Raw genomic sequence first — 15,315 nt, forward strand, 5'->3', positions numbered from 1 at the left:
GACAAAAGTCCAGTTTGCTGACAAAGAATTCTTCCATAATCTCAACAGTACCTGATGCTGTCAATCAGCTGTTGATGTTCCTCAGTGATCAGTATCTCAGGGAGTGTGGATGCCAGCTGCTCCACATCCCTCTCCGAGGCATATTGCTTCAACAGGTCAAAAAGCCTCTCCTTCACCACTGGCTCCTCACCTAAAATCTCCTCAACCTGAAAACACAGGAGACACCAAGGAAGCATCATCGGCAAGTGCACAAATAAGCATTACTTCAGATTCTTCACACAAAAAATGGTTGCTGTTCAGAGGTTGATTTAAATAAATTAAGGATAAAATCCACTCCTTGAGGAGTTGCAAGTTAAATATTGTGAGTTAAATATTGTACGTCACCAGCACATTTGTTCTGTCCTAGCATGGAATGACGGGAGGTAATACTGACCTTCTTGTTAAACTCCAGAGCTTTGTGTTTGCGGTCCTGCCGGACTATATCTCCACTCTGGTACGTCTCTTTCATGCTGCTGCTAGTGCGTTTTTGCCAACGGTTCATTCTGAGCACGCCAAGGCGCAGTGTCCGCCCCTGTGATGCCTTAATCATGGCTGCAGCCATCTCATGGTGCTTCACTGGAATTCCATTCACCTCCATCACGTAGTCCCCTGCCCGTAACCCACTGCGGCCCGCTGGAGAGTTGAGCATGCAGTCCTCCACCAACAAGGGGCAATCTCCAACAATGGTGAAACCAAAGCGACCATCAGGTCCTGGAGTGATGTCCAGCTGTGAAGTAACAAAATAAAAAGTAATGTCCTTTGAATCCTTCGGATACATCTACAGATTCTATTTTATCATTTTATCACAAGGTATATGACGTTCTGAGATCACACCACAATAATCATTACATAAGGTTGAATTCTGATAATGTTAGTGACCTGTTCAATGCGGGACACAACCCCGATGCTTGGAGGTACAGTTTTGAGAGTTTGGGCCAAGGCGATGAGAGCTTTAGTGCTGAGAGAGGCAACGTTCTGGCCATCAATTTCTAACACCTGGTCACCAGGCTGCAGACCTGCCATGTAGGCACTGCTGCCCTCCACCACAGAGAGGATGTAGCTAGGTCCATCTCCACCTAGCTTGAATCCAAAGTCCTCAGGCCAGCCCTGGTTATTTGCCGGAAGAGCCAGTTCTGAAGGGGAAGGGGAATATTTTACACAAATATGTAGCATTAAAAAATTTACTAAAATAAAACTTTTCAATCTCAGAAAAATGAGAAAAACATTTATCTGTAAATGTGAAGGTAGTGTAGGAAAAGTATTATGTACATTTCGCACTATAATTATCGTTTCAAGGGACATTATCCTGTAACAGATACACACTAAAGGTTCAAGCTCAGTGATAAGGAAAGTATAGTTTACTATCTTTTTCTAAGCTCCTGCAGTTTTGATACAGCTTTATTTATATCATAATAATATTTTTTAAATATGCATTACTACATGTTTTCTCCTGAGCTTGTTACAATGTAAGTGAAAAGGAAACTTCATTGGCATTACATGTGGAATCCAATTCAGTGTCATGATCTGAATTTCTATTACACTGTGGCACATGTTGTACTCTTCATTTACTCGCCTTATTATATACAAAATTTTCTACCTTGATAAAAACACAACCAGGCTTATTAAATAGGTCTTATATTGAAGAGTGTGCTGACTAGCATAGCTTGCTTGCCACATGACTAATAACAGCTAGCAGGTTAGATAAGCTTGTTACATTAAGGTTAGTGTTACAATAGGTGGCAGTATTTTACCACATGACTGCTATATTACTGAGACATGAAATCAAGCAAGATATCTTTATTTGTAAATGTATTTACAGTTGAACATGCTTTTCAAACACTAACTATAGTTATAGCATCACTTTTGCTGAGAAGCATAATCGAGCATATTTTAAATTTGTGGAAAATATTCTAAAATAATAATCTTAATCTAAAAGTACGGCTGGAGTCTGAGACCAGGAAAAGCTGAGATCAAGGCAAGAGCAAGTCTTATGAGGGTCAAGACCAAACCAAGATCAATTCCAAATGAAAGCAAGACTAAATGAAGATCAAGACCATTAATGAAATCACTTCTTTTCAAACTTTGTGTATACGTAAAAAACAGACAACACTGCCAAGACCACGCTAATAAAACTGAGACAAGTTCAAATCAATACAGAAAATGTTTCAAAGCTTGCCATGAGTCCTACAGCCCTATGTAGAAGTCTTGCCTTCACAGTGAGTGAATAGTAAATAATGATTTTGAACCATATTGTCCATAATAACACTGTAACAGACAAGTGCTTTAGTGTATTGTATATGTAAATACACCAACCAGGCATAACATTATGACTATCTGCCTAATATTGGTGTTGGGCCGCCTTTTGCTGCTAAAACAGCCCTGACCTGTCATGCACTGTGTATTCTCACACCTTTCTGTCAGAACCAGCATTAACTTCTTCAGCAATTTGATCAACAGTAGCTCGTCTATTGGATCGGGGCACACGGGCCAGCCTTCACTCCCCACGTGCATCAGTGAGCCTTGGCCACCCATGACCTTTCACCGGTTCACCACTGTTCCTTTCTTGGACCACTTTTGATAGATACTGACCACTGCAGACCAGGAACACCCCAAAAGATCTGCAGTTTTGGAGACACTCTGATCCAGTCGTCTAGCCATCACAATTTGGCCCTTGTCAAACTTGCTCAAATCCTTACGCTTGCCCATTTTTCCTGCTTCTAACACATCAACTTTGAGGACAAAATGTTCACTTGCTGCCTAATATATCCCACCCACTAACAGGTGCCATGATGAGGAGACAGTCAGTGTTCTTCACTTCACCTGTCACTGCTCATATTGTTATGGCTGATCTGTGCAGATACAATGCATTACAATATGTCATATAGTCAATAGGCCTAATAATAACAGCTTTTCACAAAGATGGCATACTAAATCTGGTCAGTGGGCGTCAAACAGCAAAGTGACAAATAATGAATATGTACGTAGAAATCTCTATGTGAATGGATCTAGGTTCACATACCAATGTTTAAGGGGAAGTCCCTGAGCACTTGAGGATTTGGGTCTGTGAGGAGAAACAACACGTCATATAATAAAAAGACACAAGGACACAAATGAATCAATACATAGCAAAAAGTACTAACTTTCTAACAAAAACATTACAGTAATTTTCAAATACAATAATCCACCCTTAATGTTGCCAGTTTTTACTAATTAAAAATATTTTAGTGTTTACTCATTCACAGCATGATTTGCATAATTTTATTAAACACACACACACACACACGCACAGCTTTTTTTTTGTGTGTATCTCTAAAGCCCCAGTAGAGCTCTTGCCCTCATTCTTGCACTGCAGTCAGTCTCTGACAGAGAAATACTCTGAAACCAGCCCAAATCGTCTTTATATACATATATATAAAATATATATTGGCCATTTGTGTGTGTTTATACAGTGCCAAGAGATACTAAAAGAAGAACAGTACCTCCTTAAACATTACAGCTTTTGTGAATTATGAATGACTAAAATAAGTGGGTGAAATAGAATACTGCATATAGAGCAAAAGTTCACAGCAATTTATAGCTGGGAATATTATATATATATATATATATATATATATATATATATATATATATAAAACATAATATTTTAAAAATATATTTAACCTATATACATGCTTTTTTGGATGTGTTAATTGTGTGTACATTAGAACTATAATATCCCAGATACAGATACTGGATAACAACTCCATAAAAATGATCTTAAATTTAGAACTTGAATAACATTCATACTTCCAAGCCCAGTGCAGATTAGTGTACAAACTGTGGGCGTTTTCCGGAATGATACAACTAAATATAACTTGTTGGAATAAGATATTCAGTAAAATAAATAACAGCACAAATAAGAAAAAAATCATCTGAAATGACAGTCCATTGCAATGAGGAATAAATATTAAGCTGAAAAATAAGCAATTAGGCCACACAATATGCTTCTACTGAGGATTTAAAATTCAGTGTTCATTACAACCGCAAATAATTGCTCCAATACACAGCCCAGTTTAGCTGCAATCAACATAGCAGCACAGAAAACTCAATCCCTTGTGATCTGTCCTGCCTCTTAGCAGTGAGGCTACATAGGAAACAGAGTAAAATAAGATAAAGGACACACTTACAGAAGTCCTTGGAGGCGCTGCGGGAACCCGAACGGCTTTGGCGGAGCGAAAAGCGGCCCTTCTGGCTCTTCAGAAATCTTCTCATCATGGTTGCAGGTGTGTTATTTTGGGTTTTGTATCAGAGTTAGTGTGGGAAACCCAAGGGCCAGAGGAAAGTCAGCTCAGTCACTACCAAACACTTAAAACCATTTACAAAGTCTATCAAAGCTCCATCAGACCTGCAGCTTAAGCCCAGGATAAGCTGTGGAGAAGAACGGAGTGTGTAGGAGAACATAGACACGGTCTTTCCAAGCAAGGCTGTGCATCCTCTACTAAGTTTGTCTAGCCCTGGCCCTCATGCAGAGCACTGATCAGAAATCTGGGACATGCTAGCTGGGTCCTGTAATGATTCTTTTGCGAGGAAAAAGGTACTGCGAAGCCCTATTTTTCTATAAATACCTCCCAACCCCTCCTCTCTCTCTCTCTCTTTCTACTTCTTGTGGCTCTGGCCCTCTCAGAGGGCTAAGGACTGACCCAGAAAAAAAGCTGGTACTCTGGTGAAGGACAGCATTCAATGAATTGCAGTGGAGAGACAAAGTGAGACAACGCAAGAGAGGAAAGGTCTGTTCTCAGGTCAAGGTCAAGCATGCTCACAGTTTAACCATTAAGCACATTTAATTTTAATAAACTGCGTAACTGCTACCCATCCTTCCGATGACATGCTATGCCCAGTGATGCATTTTTATATACACACTCAAAGCGTTTCTGTGTTTGACCTTCTGTTGTAATTTAAGGTTTGAATCCCACTGTGTCACATGCCATCAGTGACTGATGATAGAACAGTGTTACTCTATAGTATTTTCTCTTACAGAGTAGTTGTACACCAGTAAAGGACTGTAACCTGCAAGCATGATTAAAACTTATTAAATACACTATTTGATTGTAATATGATAATATAACTCTTTCCCACCAAGACCAGTGAAATTATCAGTGAAAACTGTAAGCCATTTTTAAGATATTTCATTATGGTCTTAAGTGGCACCAATGCAGATAGACATCAGAGCATTACTGTCCATCCAGTAATATGTCTAGAACAGGTGTTTCCTCTGCATAGGCCAAGACTAAGGCAGATTGAGATTTCAACTGAATTTATGATAAACCCAAGACCACTGATTTGTGGTGTCAAGTACCACAATACTACCCACTGGCATACAATGTCTGTTTCAGGTAAGTTTACAAGGTTTAACACAACTATTTAGCTAGGTTTATACCTTTTTCAAGGTTTATCCTGGCCTCTTTAGTCTTGGGCTTCTTGTTTCTTGTTTCTAACAAGGTGTACTTTATATTATAAAATATATTGTATAATAATGTCTAAGTGTAAAGGTATCTGCAACATGCTGTAAATGTAAGTGTAATGCAGGAGATGCTGTGCTATAGTGCTTTGGGTATTAAAAATAGGTGTCGCAATGGTGTATAATTTTTCTACTTAATCTCCATTTCTTCCAGTTAAAGTGTTCCTGCATATAACGTTTTCTCTATACCTCAAAAAAAAAAAAAACATTAATTCAATTCAAATTTTTCTCAAACTTTTAAGGTTTTCATTTAGCACATATATAAGCATAATAGGTTTTGTTACACTAAGACAAACATTGTGCAGAGAATCCGGCACAATAAAATGCAGAAGGTTCCTTTGCTCCATAACTGTACTGTGTGTACTGTTTGCTTGTTGGATGGTTTCATCATTGTTACGAGACAAAACACACTCACATGAAGTCATTAATTCACCTTGTTAATGTCCCTCGCACTTTTTCCAATTTTAATAAGCCTGTGCCTACCGTCGCCTCGGGTTCTTTTTCCTAAGCTGACCAGAGTGGAAACCAGTATGAGATCTGCTGTGGTAGGTCATTTGCCTCAAGGTTTAACATGCCGAGATGCTTTTCTGCTTAACACAGATATTTAAAAAAAAAAAAAAAGAAGTGTTATTTACAACTCTCACACAGGCTAACAGGAAATCACTCACCCAGTTATCACTGGCTGACTGGAAAATTGTATGAATAAACAGGAAATGGTCAGTGAGCATTTATTTTAAATAAAGCCATACGATAAATGAAAACATTTTTTTGCTTGTTTGGAACCTACTCTCAGAAGCCTCAGCATAACATCCAAACTTGGAGACACTGTTCGAAGGGCAAGATAATTGTTATAGTGACGATCAACAAACTACTTCCTCCATCTCTTTATCTAGAAACGTGTTTGCCGAACTCTTCAGTTATTTAACGTGCACATTTTCCATGAATTTAATTCATTTCCACATGGCACAAGTCAGCAGGTTCTGGGCACTTTAATAGTTTTAAAAAAACAGCATCATTCTATAGGGAGCATATGTGAGGACCCTGAGGGGTAGTAATAAAAACTATCCATCAAATCCTTGGCAACAGCACATGTAGTAATGACCTGACAGGAGGGAAGACCAGAGGGTAGTAGAGGGGGGAAAAAACCCCAGGGCAAGGTGAGAAATGTCTGGTGTGGCCCAGATCTGCCTGGCCAGTCTCTACTAACTCTTCATTTATGTCTTGCTGAAAGCACAGATGTCAGGGGTCAGATACAAAAAGGACCGAATCATGACATAACTCAGACTCTCTTGCACACAGATTTTGCCGGATTGACATCACAGGGACAGGAGAACATATAAAACACATCCATCAATCTCACATCATACACTTCAAACACACAAAAAAACAACATAATACACAGTTTAGGAGAATTTTGGCAGTGTGTATTGGAGGAACAAAACAACAAACTGGAAGAGCAGTGGAGTGAATAAGAAGCATGGCTTCATTTTAAGAGAGAAGCAAGAAAACCCAACAGCACCATTACAGCCATGCCCCAGAAAATAACAATAACTGGCTTCCAACTTGAATAAATTAAATATACACAGAAAACAATTTTCTTTATAGTTTAAAAACCATGCAATGTAAATTATTTTGGGGGGAGGCGTTGGGGGAGGATAATTTGGTATCATTGCAAATAAGACACAACAAGATCATACAAATACTCTAGTGTCTTAGGCAATCGTTATATGCAATTCAAGAAACCAAAACAGGTTCATTAGCCTCCTTTTCAAAGTGCAAACAATTGAGAACAATCAAGATAAGGCATATGAGAGGAGAAACTGCTACAGGTTTTGGGTAACAGTCAGAATGTCCTTTGCTCAAGATTAAAGGCAACATTAGCCGTCTTTATGAGATGTACTGTTGCTCTGTCAGACCACCACAACAGTCTGAATCTCCATCTCGTCAGAGGAAGCGATGACATAATGCTCGTCCTGCTCCATTGCTGTAGTGCCTTCTGTGGAGGAGGTGGTGTTCAGGAGGGCGCCGTTGCTGATGGCGCTGGCAAGAGTTATGGCCACCTGCTCAGTGAGACTCTCCGGTGTAGCGATGGTGATGGTGTCACCCGTGTCGAAAACACCAGGCTTCTCATCAGCTTCTACATTACGCACAATGATCTGCTGCCCACCGTGTGCCTGACTCACAACCTGCTGCACCACCTTTATGATTTGACTGTCCAACTGCGAAAAATGATTTAATTATAGCACACAAATATGACATTTCCCTACTCATTGAAAGGTCTGTGCAAGTATTCAAATTAATAATAATAATTAAAGTGCATACGGCGAGTAGAATCGATCTGATTTAAGAGTTACTACACATTTAAAATGATCTGGATAACCAAAAACTTCAAATGAGAGTTCTCCATATTTAAAAAATTAAGCAACTTAATATTCTTACTTGGTTATAATTGTCACGAGTAACAGACACCTCCTCTGCTTGAGCTGTTTCCTCGCTTGATGTCTGCACATAAATAGAAATCATTTTCATTTATGTTCAAAGGGTAAACCATATATAAGACTTCTATATTTATTTTGTGCCAAAATGTTTATTAAAAGTGGCACTACACTTAAAATGATTGCTCCAATGTGAAAATTAGAGAAATTCAGTGATCACAATAACGTATTCGACAACGTCTAGACTCTTTAAAAAAAATAAATAAATAAGTTGCTGCAATCACTTTTAGGGATACCCTGATAGCTATCCCTAAAACAAAATGAAACACACACAAAAAACAGGGTGATAGCAATCCAAAATAACGTGCTATAAAGGAGCACGAAACAAAGCTAGCTTCTTGGAAGAGATAAGCCTCAGTGTTACAGTCTTCTCTAGATCCCAGAGTGATTTGTGAGGTTAAAAACTGATGATAGCCTTCTATAACTTGATGCTTACTTCCGTTTTTTAAAGTATAATGCCATCACATAATAACATGGTTAGTGCGAGTGTCACTTGCTCGAAGATACCATATTAAAATGCTTTTGTGTTACTGAAAAGTCAACTGATAATGTCTTTAAAGTATGAAGCATATGAAAAAGTGAACTCACTCCTATGATGTACTCCTGAGTGTCAGCCACCACAGAGGAAAACTCCACCAGCACAGCGTGAGGATCGTCAGAAATGATGGCAGCTGCCATACTGTCTATACGCTCCTGTTCCTCAGAGCTCAGCAATGGATCTGGCTCTGGCTCGTGCACCGCAGAGCATCCCCCTGACACAACACACACATACGTTTAGCTTTTTTCTAAGCTTTCGGGTTGTTTACTTAAATACATAGATACACACAAATGCATACAATAGAATGTGCGTATGTATGAATTATTGCCTTTCGATCGTAAATGCCGGTTGAGTGTGCCGTGCTCTGCGAATCCACGACCACATTTGGAACACTTGAAAGGTTTCTCTCCAGTGTGGTGGCGAATGTGACGCACCAGAGCTCCTTTCTCCCGAAAAGCTCGAGAGCAGTGTGGACATGCATACGGTTTGTCCTCGCCATGCGTGCGCTGATGCACCTGGAGTGCATTCTGAAATGAGTAAGGACCAGTGAAACCATAATGCTTACTTTCATTTGCATATTTTTGTAAAACATTGCTGCAAACAGCACCTGTTGTAACCATCAATGGAAGACAGTGGCTAGTGCACTTAATCTCTAGATCTAGTTCCACTCTAACTCACCTTGGTCTTGTAGCTCTTGTTGCAGAGGTTGCAGTGGTGTGGGCGGTCGTTGGAGTGTGCCCTCATGTGCTCACGTACGTGCCCGATAGCCTTAAACAGCTTGCCGCACTCGCCACACTTGTACCTACGCTCGGTCACGTGCATCTCCATGTGCTTCTTCAGCATGTAGCCCGTCAAGAACTCCTTCTGACAGGTCACACACTTAAATGGCTTATAGCCTGTCAAGAAAATAGCAATTAATTTACAGCAAACAAGGATAAGTTATTCCAGCGTAGTAACTTGCGTAGTCTAAACATTTTTTTTTTTTAAATCAAACACTAACTGAATGTCCATTTAAGTGATCGCATGAAAAATTAGAGAAAGTTTCTGGAAATGTTTTCATGCTAAAACATACCAGCATGTCCTTTGACGTGGATGCGCAAATGAGAGGTTGCCCTAAAGGTTCGATCACAGTGAGGGCATTTGTGCAACTTTGAAGTGGAGGTTTCCATCTCTTTCTCTGAAGTCTCCTTCAAACCACAGGATAAAAATTGTGTTCAGAATGATACACAGTAATCTGTGGGAAATGTTTAGTTTCCGACTCCCCAGATTTTAAGAAATAATCTTTCTAGTTAAAAAGCACAGTGTCTGAATCTCTGTTAAGTTTCTAACTCACCACAGTCTCTGCCTCCACTTCCACACACTCCTCAGTCACCTGAATCTCGGGGACTCTGCCCTCAGCCTCAGGATTCTGTAGGACCCCTTTAGGTGACTGGGCCTCTGCCTGCTCTGCTGCCTCTGTGGCTTCAGTCTCCAGAGCAATGCCTGAGTTGATGATGGCTTGGCAGATTAGACCGTCTCCGTCTGCAACAGCTTCAGCTACAGGCTGTGATACCACCTGTCCAGAACAGGGCACCACAATGTGTTTACACAGGATACAGTGTAATAAATCCACAGCTAAACAAATCACATATGCACCTTAATGTAGCTTCTATTTTTTCCTGTAGTGGAACTGAGTGACCGTAATATACACCCAATAATGCATCTCGCCAAAAGGCCAGTGGGAGGGTGTTTGGGGTGAGTTAATAACAAAACACATGCACAGATTTCAAACCATACACGATTTAGTCAACACGACTAGTTGACTTATTTTTATTCCAATGAGAGAATGTTCTTTGGGTGGATTGTGAGTAATAAATCATGCCAGAATATTCCAATGTAAATCTTGCATGCATGAAGTTGGGCAGGTATTAAGTATTCAGTATAAATGGCATAATAATTATATAACTACAGATACTAGGCAATAGTGAGAGCTCAAAAAGTCAGAATTGATGCTGGATTAGAAGATTGATTTAGGATCTAGCGATAAGTGAAATACATATGATCCTAAATCGGCAAAACAATACATATATTTTTGTACATCAGTTCTGCTGTAATGCAGGAGGCTAATCTACTTCTTTAATTAATTAATTCAACAGTGATCATAAATAATTAAGGAACTCGGTCAAAATGATGAAACAAAAGGTTTGTACTAAATATTAAATTCACTGGGTGTAAAAAAAAAAAAAAAAAATGGGAGAATGATCAGGCTTATGAAAAGTTGACAAGGAACTAGGATTTAGAGAACACAAGCAGATGGGCATGATTTTAAGATCATTTTAAATGAATAAACAAACCATGAATTGGAAGGATTTCCCATTCAGTCAGTACCATGACAGAAAACCAAATAAGATTTAAATAAAGCTCTATCAAATCACCTGATGAACTTGTCCAAGGTCTTCTACCACCTGGATATGAACACCATCTTGGACTGTCTGCACTACACTGACCACAGGCAGCGGCTGCTCCTTCTCAGGGAGTACAGGAGACTGCTGCTGCACTTCTACAGAACAGCACAACACATCAACACAACAATCAGCCAGTCTGCACCAGAACAAATACTGCTCTAACTATATCCAAAAGCAACACAAATCAAAGCACACTCCAGGGCACAAAGAGGAGAAGCCTATACTAAATGTAAAAGCTTTTTATTTTACCTGTGCAAACTCCATCCTTGCTGAAGAGGATCTCTTTGCACTGGCTATAACGGATCTTCTCTGTACATGGTGTCAGCGACTTTAGGTGTCTTGTCAGTGCACCAGACTCTCGGAAGGAGAGGCCACACTGATTGCACTGGTAAGGCCGCTCATCTAGGAAAATAAAAATCAATATCATTATATCTGTGCTGCCTTCCAGTAATTCATCTTCCAATGAATTAAAAATAATACAAAACACAGCAATTAGCGAATAACACAAACACGTAATCCTCCATGTACCTGTGTGCCGTCTGTTGTGTCGAATCAGAGAGCCTTTGGTTCGGAACGCAGTCTCACAAAGGTCACACTTAAAGTCCTTCTTGTCTGTATGTATGGACAAGTGTGTCCTCAGGATATTTGCCTACACACACAGACACAGAGACAAGGTAAGCCAATTCAAAGTAATGGTGGTAAGTCTTGCATTCTCACCCATAATAGTAATGGATGATTCTGCCTAAACGCATCATACCGTTTTGAAAGTCTTCTCACATATATGACAGACGTAGCGACCGTCCTCGTTCAGCTTCAGAGCAGATTTGGTATGATCCGAACCATCTCTGTTTTCAGACTCTCCATGGTCTTTTGCCGAGTGGCCTGTCCTTACGTTTGTGGTGGTTACCCTGCCACCTCCCTCATCTAGGAAAAGCAGGAGAAATTTTCTACTACCAATCATATAATTCAGCTTGTAGAACTTTTAAGGTCATACTGTACACATACTGTACTCCACAAATTTTTGGACTAGGACTTACCCACTGAGGATCTCTCTGCATCATTAGCCAGCTCTCTATCTTTATCATCTTTCACCTGAAGAACAGGAGATGCACCAGGTCACAAATTTGAACAATACAAACACAACCCAACCAGCCTCATTCCGCCATTTTGAGAATTAAAATTAACTGACTGTAGACTACTCACTGCTTCTTTGTGCAAGTGGATAAACATACCTGTGTGTCCTGTAAAGGACGTTTACAGATCCGACTAAGCTTGTGCTGAATGAAGATATCCAAAGCTGAAAACTCCTCCCCACATCGCCCACATTTATGAATATCTTCATCTGTCAAGAACAAACCAGGTCAGTAAGTTGGACAAAACTAGCCGTATTCAAGGAGGCATATGATAAGAACACCAAAAGCCATTAGCTGACTTAGTTTCAGTAATTCTGCATTCACAATGTGTTCTACTCATTTCTTCTGTTTAGCGGGATTTTGCATTACATACGGACTTACTAGTATGATCTGATATTATCTCACTGGTAAGGTTACACAGTTAATGGTTATCTTTTGAATTGAGAGCACATTTTTACTCATGATTCTTTGACCAATATTGCAAAGAACAATATATATATTTAATAAACTCTTACATTACCATAACAGACTGTGCTACCTACATTCTTCCCAATGGAAATTTATGCTGGCTCATCTGAATGTCTCAATTTAATCATATTAAGGTGTCATGTACACAATGTGTTAAGAAGTTAAAAAGGGAACCAGTAATATTAATAGCTGGTTAAATAATTAACTATTGTAAATAAATCGCTGGAAATTTTTGAGCAAGACGGTACACACACAGCAGTGACTCAATCACCACCATTCATTAAGTTTATACTCAACTTTATCTGCTCTCTGCACTTCAGGAGTGTGTGGTCATGTGGTACAACATCTATGACCATTAGTCACAAATAACAAGTAAGGAGGAATCATGGTGTTAAGTTTGCACCAAATGTGATGATTGCACCAAAGTGCAAACAATGTGGTAGTGCACAAGTTTGCATTGCATGTATCGAGCACATCACAGAAGGCTTGCTGGAATATTTAAACATTGTGTATAACTCAGTGGACATTTTTATACACACCTCCAATGTTGGTCCTTCTCTAAATCTAGAGACTGTAGCTAAATCTTAACATGAGCAGTTTGTTTTAATCTTCATCCTGAGCTTCATGTGCGTTTTCTGACCACAGGACTGCTGATGGATCTACTTCACAAACTCTAACATAGTCAACTCATGGCTCCAGGTCCACTCAATCTTTTTCATGGTTTCTCCACACCTATGTAGGTTTCTCCCAACACATCCATCTTATAGAAGAACTGAGGGCATGACGCCTTTATTATCGCCACACATACATTACAGCACATTGTTTTCTTCACATATCCCAGCTGAGAAAGTTGGGGTCAGAGCGCAAGAGCCTTGCTCAATTGCCCAACAGTGGAGCTTTGTGGTGCTGGGGCTTGAACCCCGATCCTCCAAACAACAACCTAGAGCCTTAACCACTTCAGCCACCAATTATGTCTATGCTGTGAATAACCCACCACTCATTATATATATATATATATATATATATATATATATATATATATATATATATATATATATATATATATATATATATATATAAGCAGTGATCCCTGTCTATTGATGGAAGGGGTGAAGTAAGGATGACTAGCTGTGTAGCACCTGATAGGCTACAGTCTGTAAAATACGTAGAGGTGTGAGATAGATGTAATTATTAATAAACAGGCAATTTCATGTACTTGATTCTTTAACATCCGTTGTATCACTGAAAATGAAATTAAAACCGCTAATAAACAAGTCATTCTATAAATACCAACTAACCCCTAACCTCTCCAGCACCAGAAGATGCGACTTGTCCTGCTTTTCACAGCACTACTATATACAAAGCTAATTAGCCAGTTAGCATAGGCATCATGACACCTAAATATCAGCTAGATGTCGACAAATATGAAATAGGCCAAAAAGAAAAAAACAAAACAAAAAACAAACCGTACATGTTACAACATACCACCAGTGACCGGTACGCAGCTGGAAGAACAGTGTGTAAGAAACTAGCTACACAGCTATTAGCACGTTAGCGCAGCAAGTCTGTTAGCTAACCCTAGCATGCTAGCGAGAAAAGTAATGCACGATTCGAGGTCCATGGCAAGCTTACTGACAGCTAGACAAGACACGAGAAAGAGGGTGAAAATGAATAGATAGACCTATTTCAGCCATCAGAGGCGGTGTGTTTGTGATTACCTTCATCTCCCAGTGTGGTTTGAATGGTGATGATGCTGCCGTGCTGCGTCTGGCCGTTAAGCGATTCTGCCGTATTATTACTTTCTTCAGTCATGTCGTTCTCGCGCTCCGTCTCTGTCGCAACGCTGCTGCAGGAACAACATGGCGGATTTACGACCTCGTCGTCATAACAACAAAAGGGCAGGGACAAGGCAGGGTTGTTTTTTTTTTTTTTGGGAGGTTGATTTTACTTTTTGTAGTGCACAAGTGTGACCTGTCCAGCAATTTCTTCATCACTTTAACTCAAGTTTAAGACTTTCTTTAAATCATCGAAGTGTTCATTTATTAAAGTCATTCATTTAAAAGTGCTGCTAGGGATAGCACAAATAAAATGCAAATCTCCTTATCACACCATGACAACATTTGTTTTGGGCTCTGAATCAGACAAGGGTCGGCCTACTAGACTACTAAATAAAAACTTAAGCCAATATTTTAGGGGATATTTTGGTTTTAAAAAACTTTTCACATTTATAATAATCATATGCACTGATCAGGCATAACATTATGAGCACTGATCAAAAGTATCCATTAAGTCTTGTTAGCATCCTTTGACTCCTGTAGGTATCCTTTAAGTTCTGGAAATTGCCAGGTGGGGCCCATGTAGGCCCCACCTTGCAACATAGAGGATTTAAAGGATTTGCTGTTAACATCTTGGTGCCAGATACCACAGCACACCTTCAGGGATCTAGTGGAGTCCATGCCTCGACAGGTCAGGGCTGTTTTGGCAGCAAAAGGAGGACCAACACTATATTAGGCAGGTGGCCATAATGTTATGCCAGATTGGTATATCTTAGCTGGAATAATTAAACACCATAGCTGGAAAATCTGATTGCTATGCTGTCATGTAATTGGAAAGTTTTTTAAGGCTAAACAGAGGTTTAGATTAAGTTTTTAAAATGTTTTCACACCTATAATCTTAGGGAGAAAACTGATTGTAATATTGC

At 39.5% G+C, this 15,315-nt stretch overlaps 2 protein-coding genes across 2 annotated transcripts in view; both read right to left on the bottom strand.

Annotated features, from left to right (window-relative positions):
• grid2ipa (glutamate receptor, ionotropic, delta 2 (Grid2) interacting protein, a) overlaps nt 1-4,573 on the bottom strand; it is a 31,261-nt gene extending 26,688 nt beyond the window's left edge. Inside the window, exons 1-5 of the mRNA XM_058409908.1 lie at nt 4,206-4,573; nt 3,059-3,100; nt 919-1,172; nt 434-766; nt 52-206 (exon numbers count right to left, since the gene is read on the bottom strand). Coding sequence (XP_058265891.1) covers nt 52-206; nt 434-766; nt 919-1,172; nt 3,059-3,100; nt 4,206-4,293 — 872 coding nt within the window. The 5' untranslated portion in view covers nt 4,294-4,573. The remainder of the gene's footprint in view (nt 1-51; nt 207-433; nt 767-918; nt 1,173-3,058; nt 3,101-4,205) is intronic.
• A 1,388-nt stretch (nt 4,574-5,961) lies between these two features.
• Nucleotides 5,962-14,489, bottom strand: e4f1 (E4F transcription factor 1). Its single transcript, XM_058376368.1, has 14 exons — nt 14,333-14,489; nt 12,246-12,355; nt 12,051-12,105; nt 11,771-11,937; nt 11,542-11,662; nt 11,263-11,415; nt 10,984-11,108; nt 9,903-10,124; nt 9,642-9,756; nt 9,248-9,465; nt 8,898-9,096; nt 8,620-8,783; nt 7,976-8,038; nt 5,962-7,755 (listed from the first exon to the last, which is right to left on the bottom strand). The coding sequence occupies exons 1-14, from the start codon at nt 14,424-14,426 to the stop codon at nt 7,447-7,449; spliced, it is 2,115 nt and encodes a 704-aa protein (XP_058232351.1). The 5' UTR covers nt 14,427-14,489; the 3' UTR covers nt 5,962-7,446.
• Nucleotides 14,490-15,315: the final 826 nt, after the last annotated feature.

This window comes from Hemibagrus wyckioides, linkage group LG02 (genome assembly GCF_019097595.1).
Source record: "Hemibagrus wyckioides isolate EC202008001 linkage group LG02, SWU_Hwy_1.0, whole genome shotgun sequence".
In the NCBI taxonomy this organism is placed as follows: Eukaryota; Metazoa; Chordata; class Actinopteri; order Siluriformes; family Bagridae; genus Hemibagrus; species Hemibagrus wyckioides.

Excerpts from the sequence above, each read along its gene's own strand:
- e4f1 (XM_058376368.1), bottom strand. The coding sequence starts at position 14,426 with ATGACTGAAGAAAGTAATAATACGGCAGAATCGCTTAACGGCCAGACG. Across the intron at positions 11,109-11,262 it reads CAAGGATGGAGTTTGCACAG|AAGTGCAGCAGCAGTCTCCT; the intron begins GTAAAATAAAAA and ends GCTGTTCTGTAG. Across the intron at positions 8,039-8,619 it reads CTCAGGAGTACATCATAGGA|ACATCAAGCGAGGAAACAGC; the intron begins GTGAGTTCACTT and ends ATTTATGTGCAG.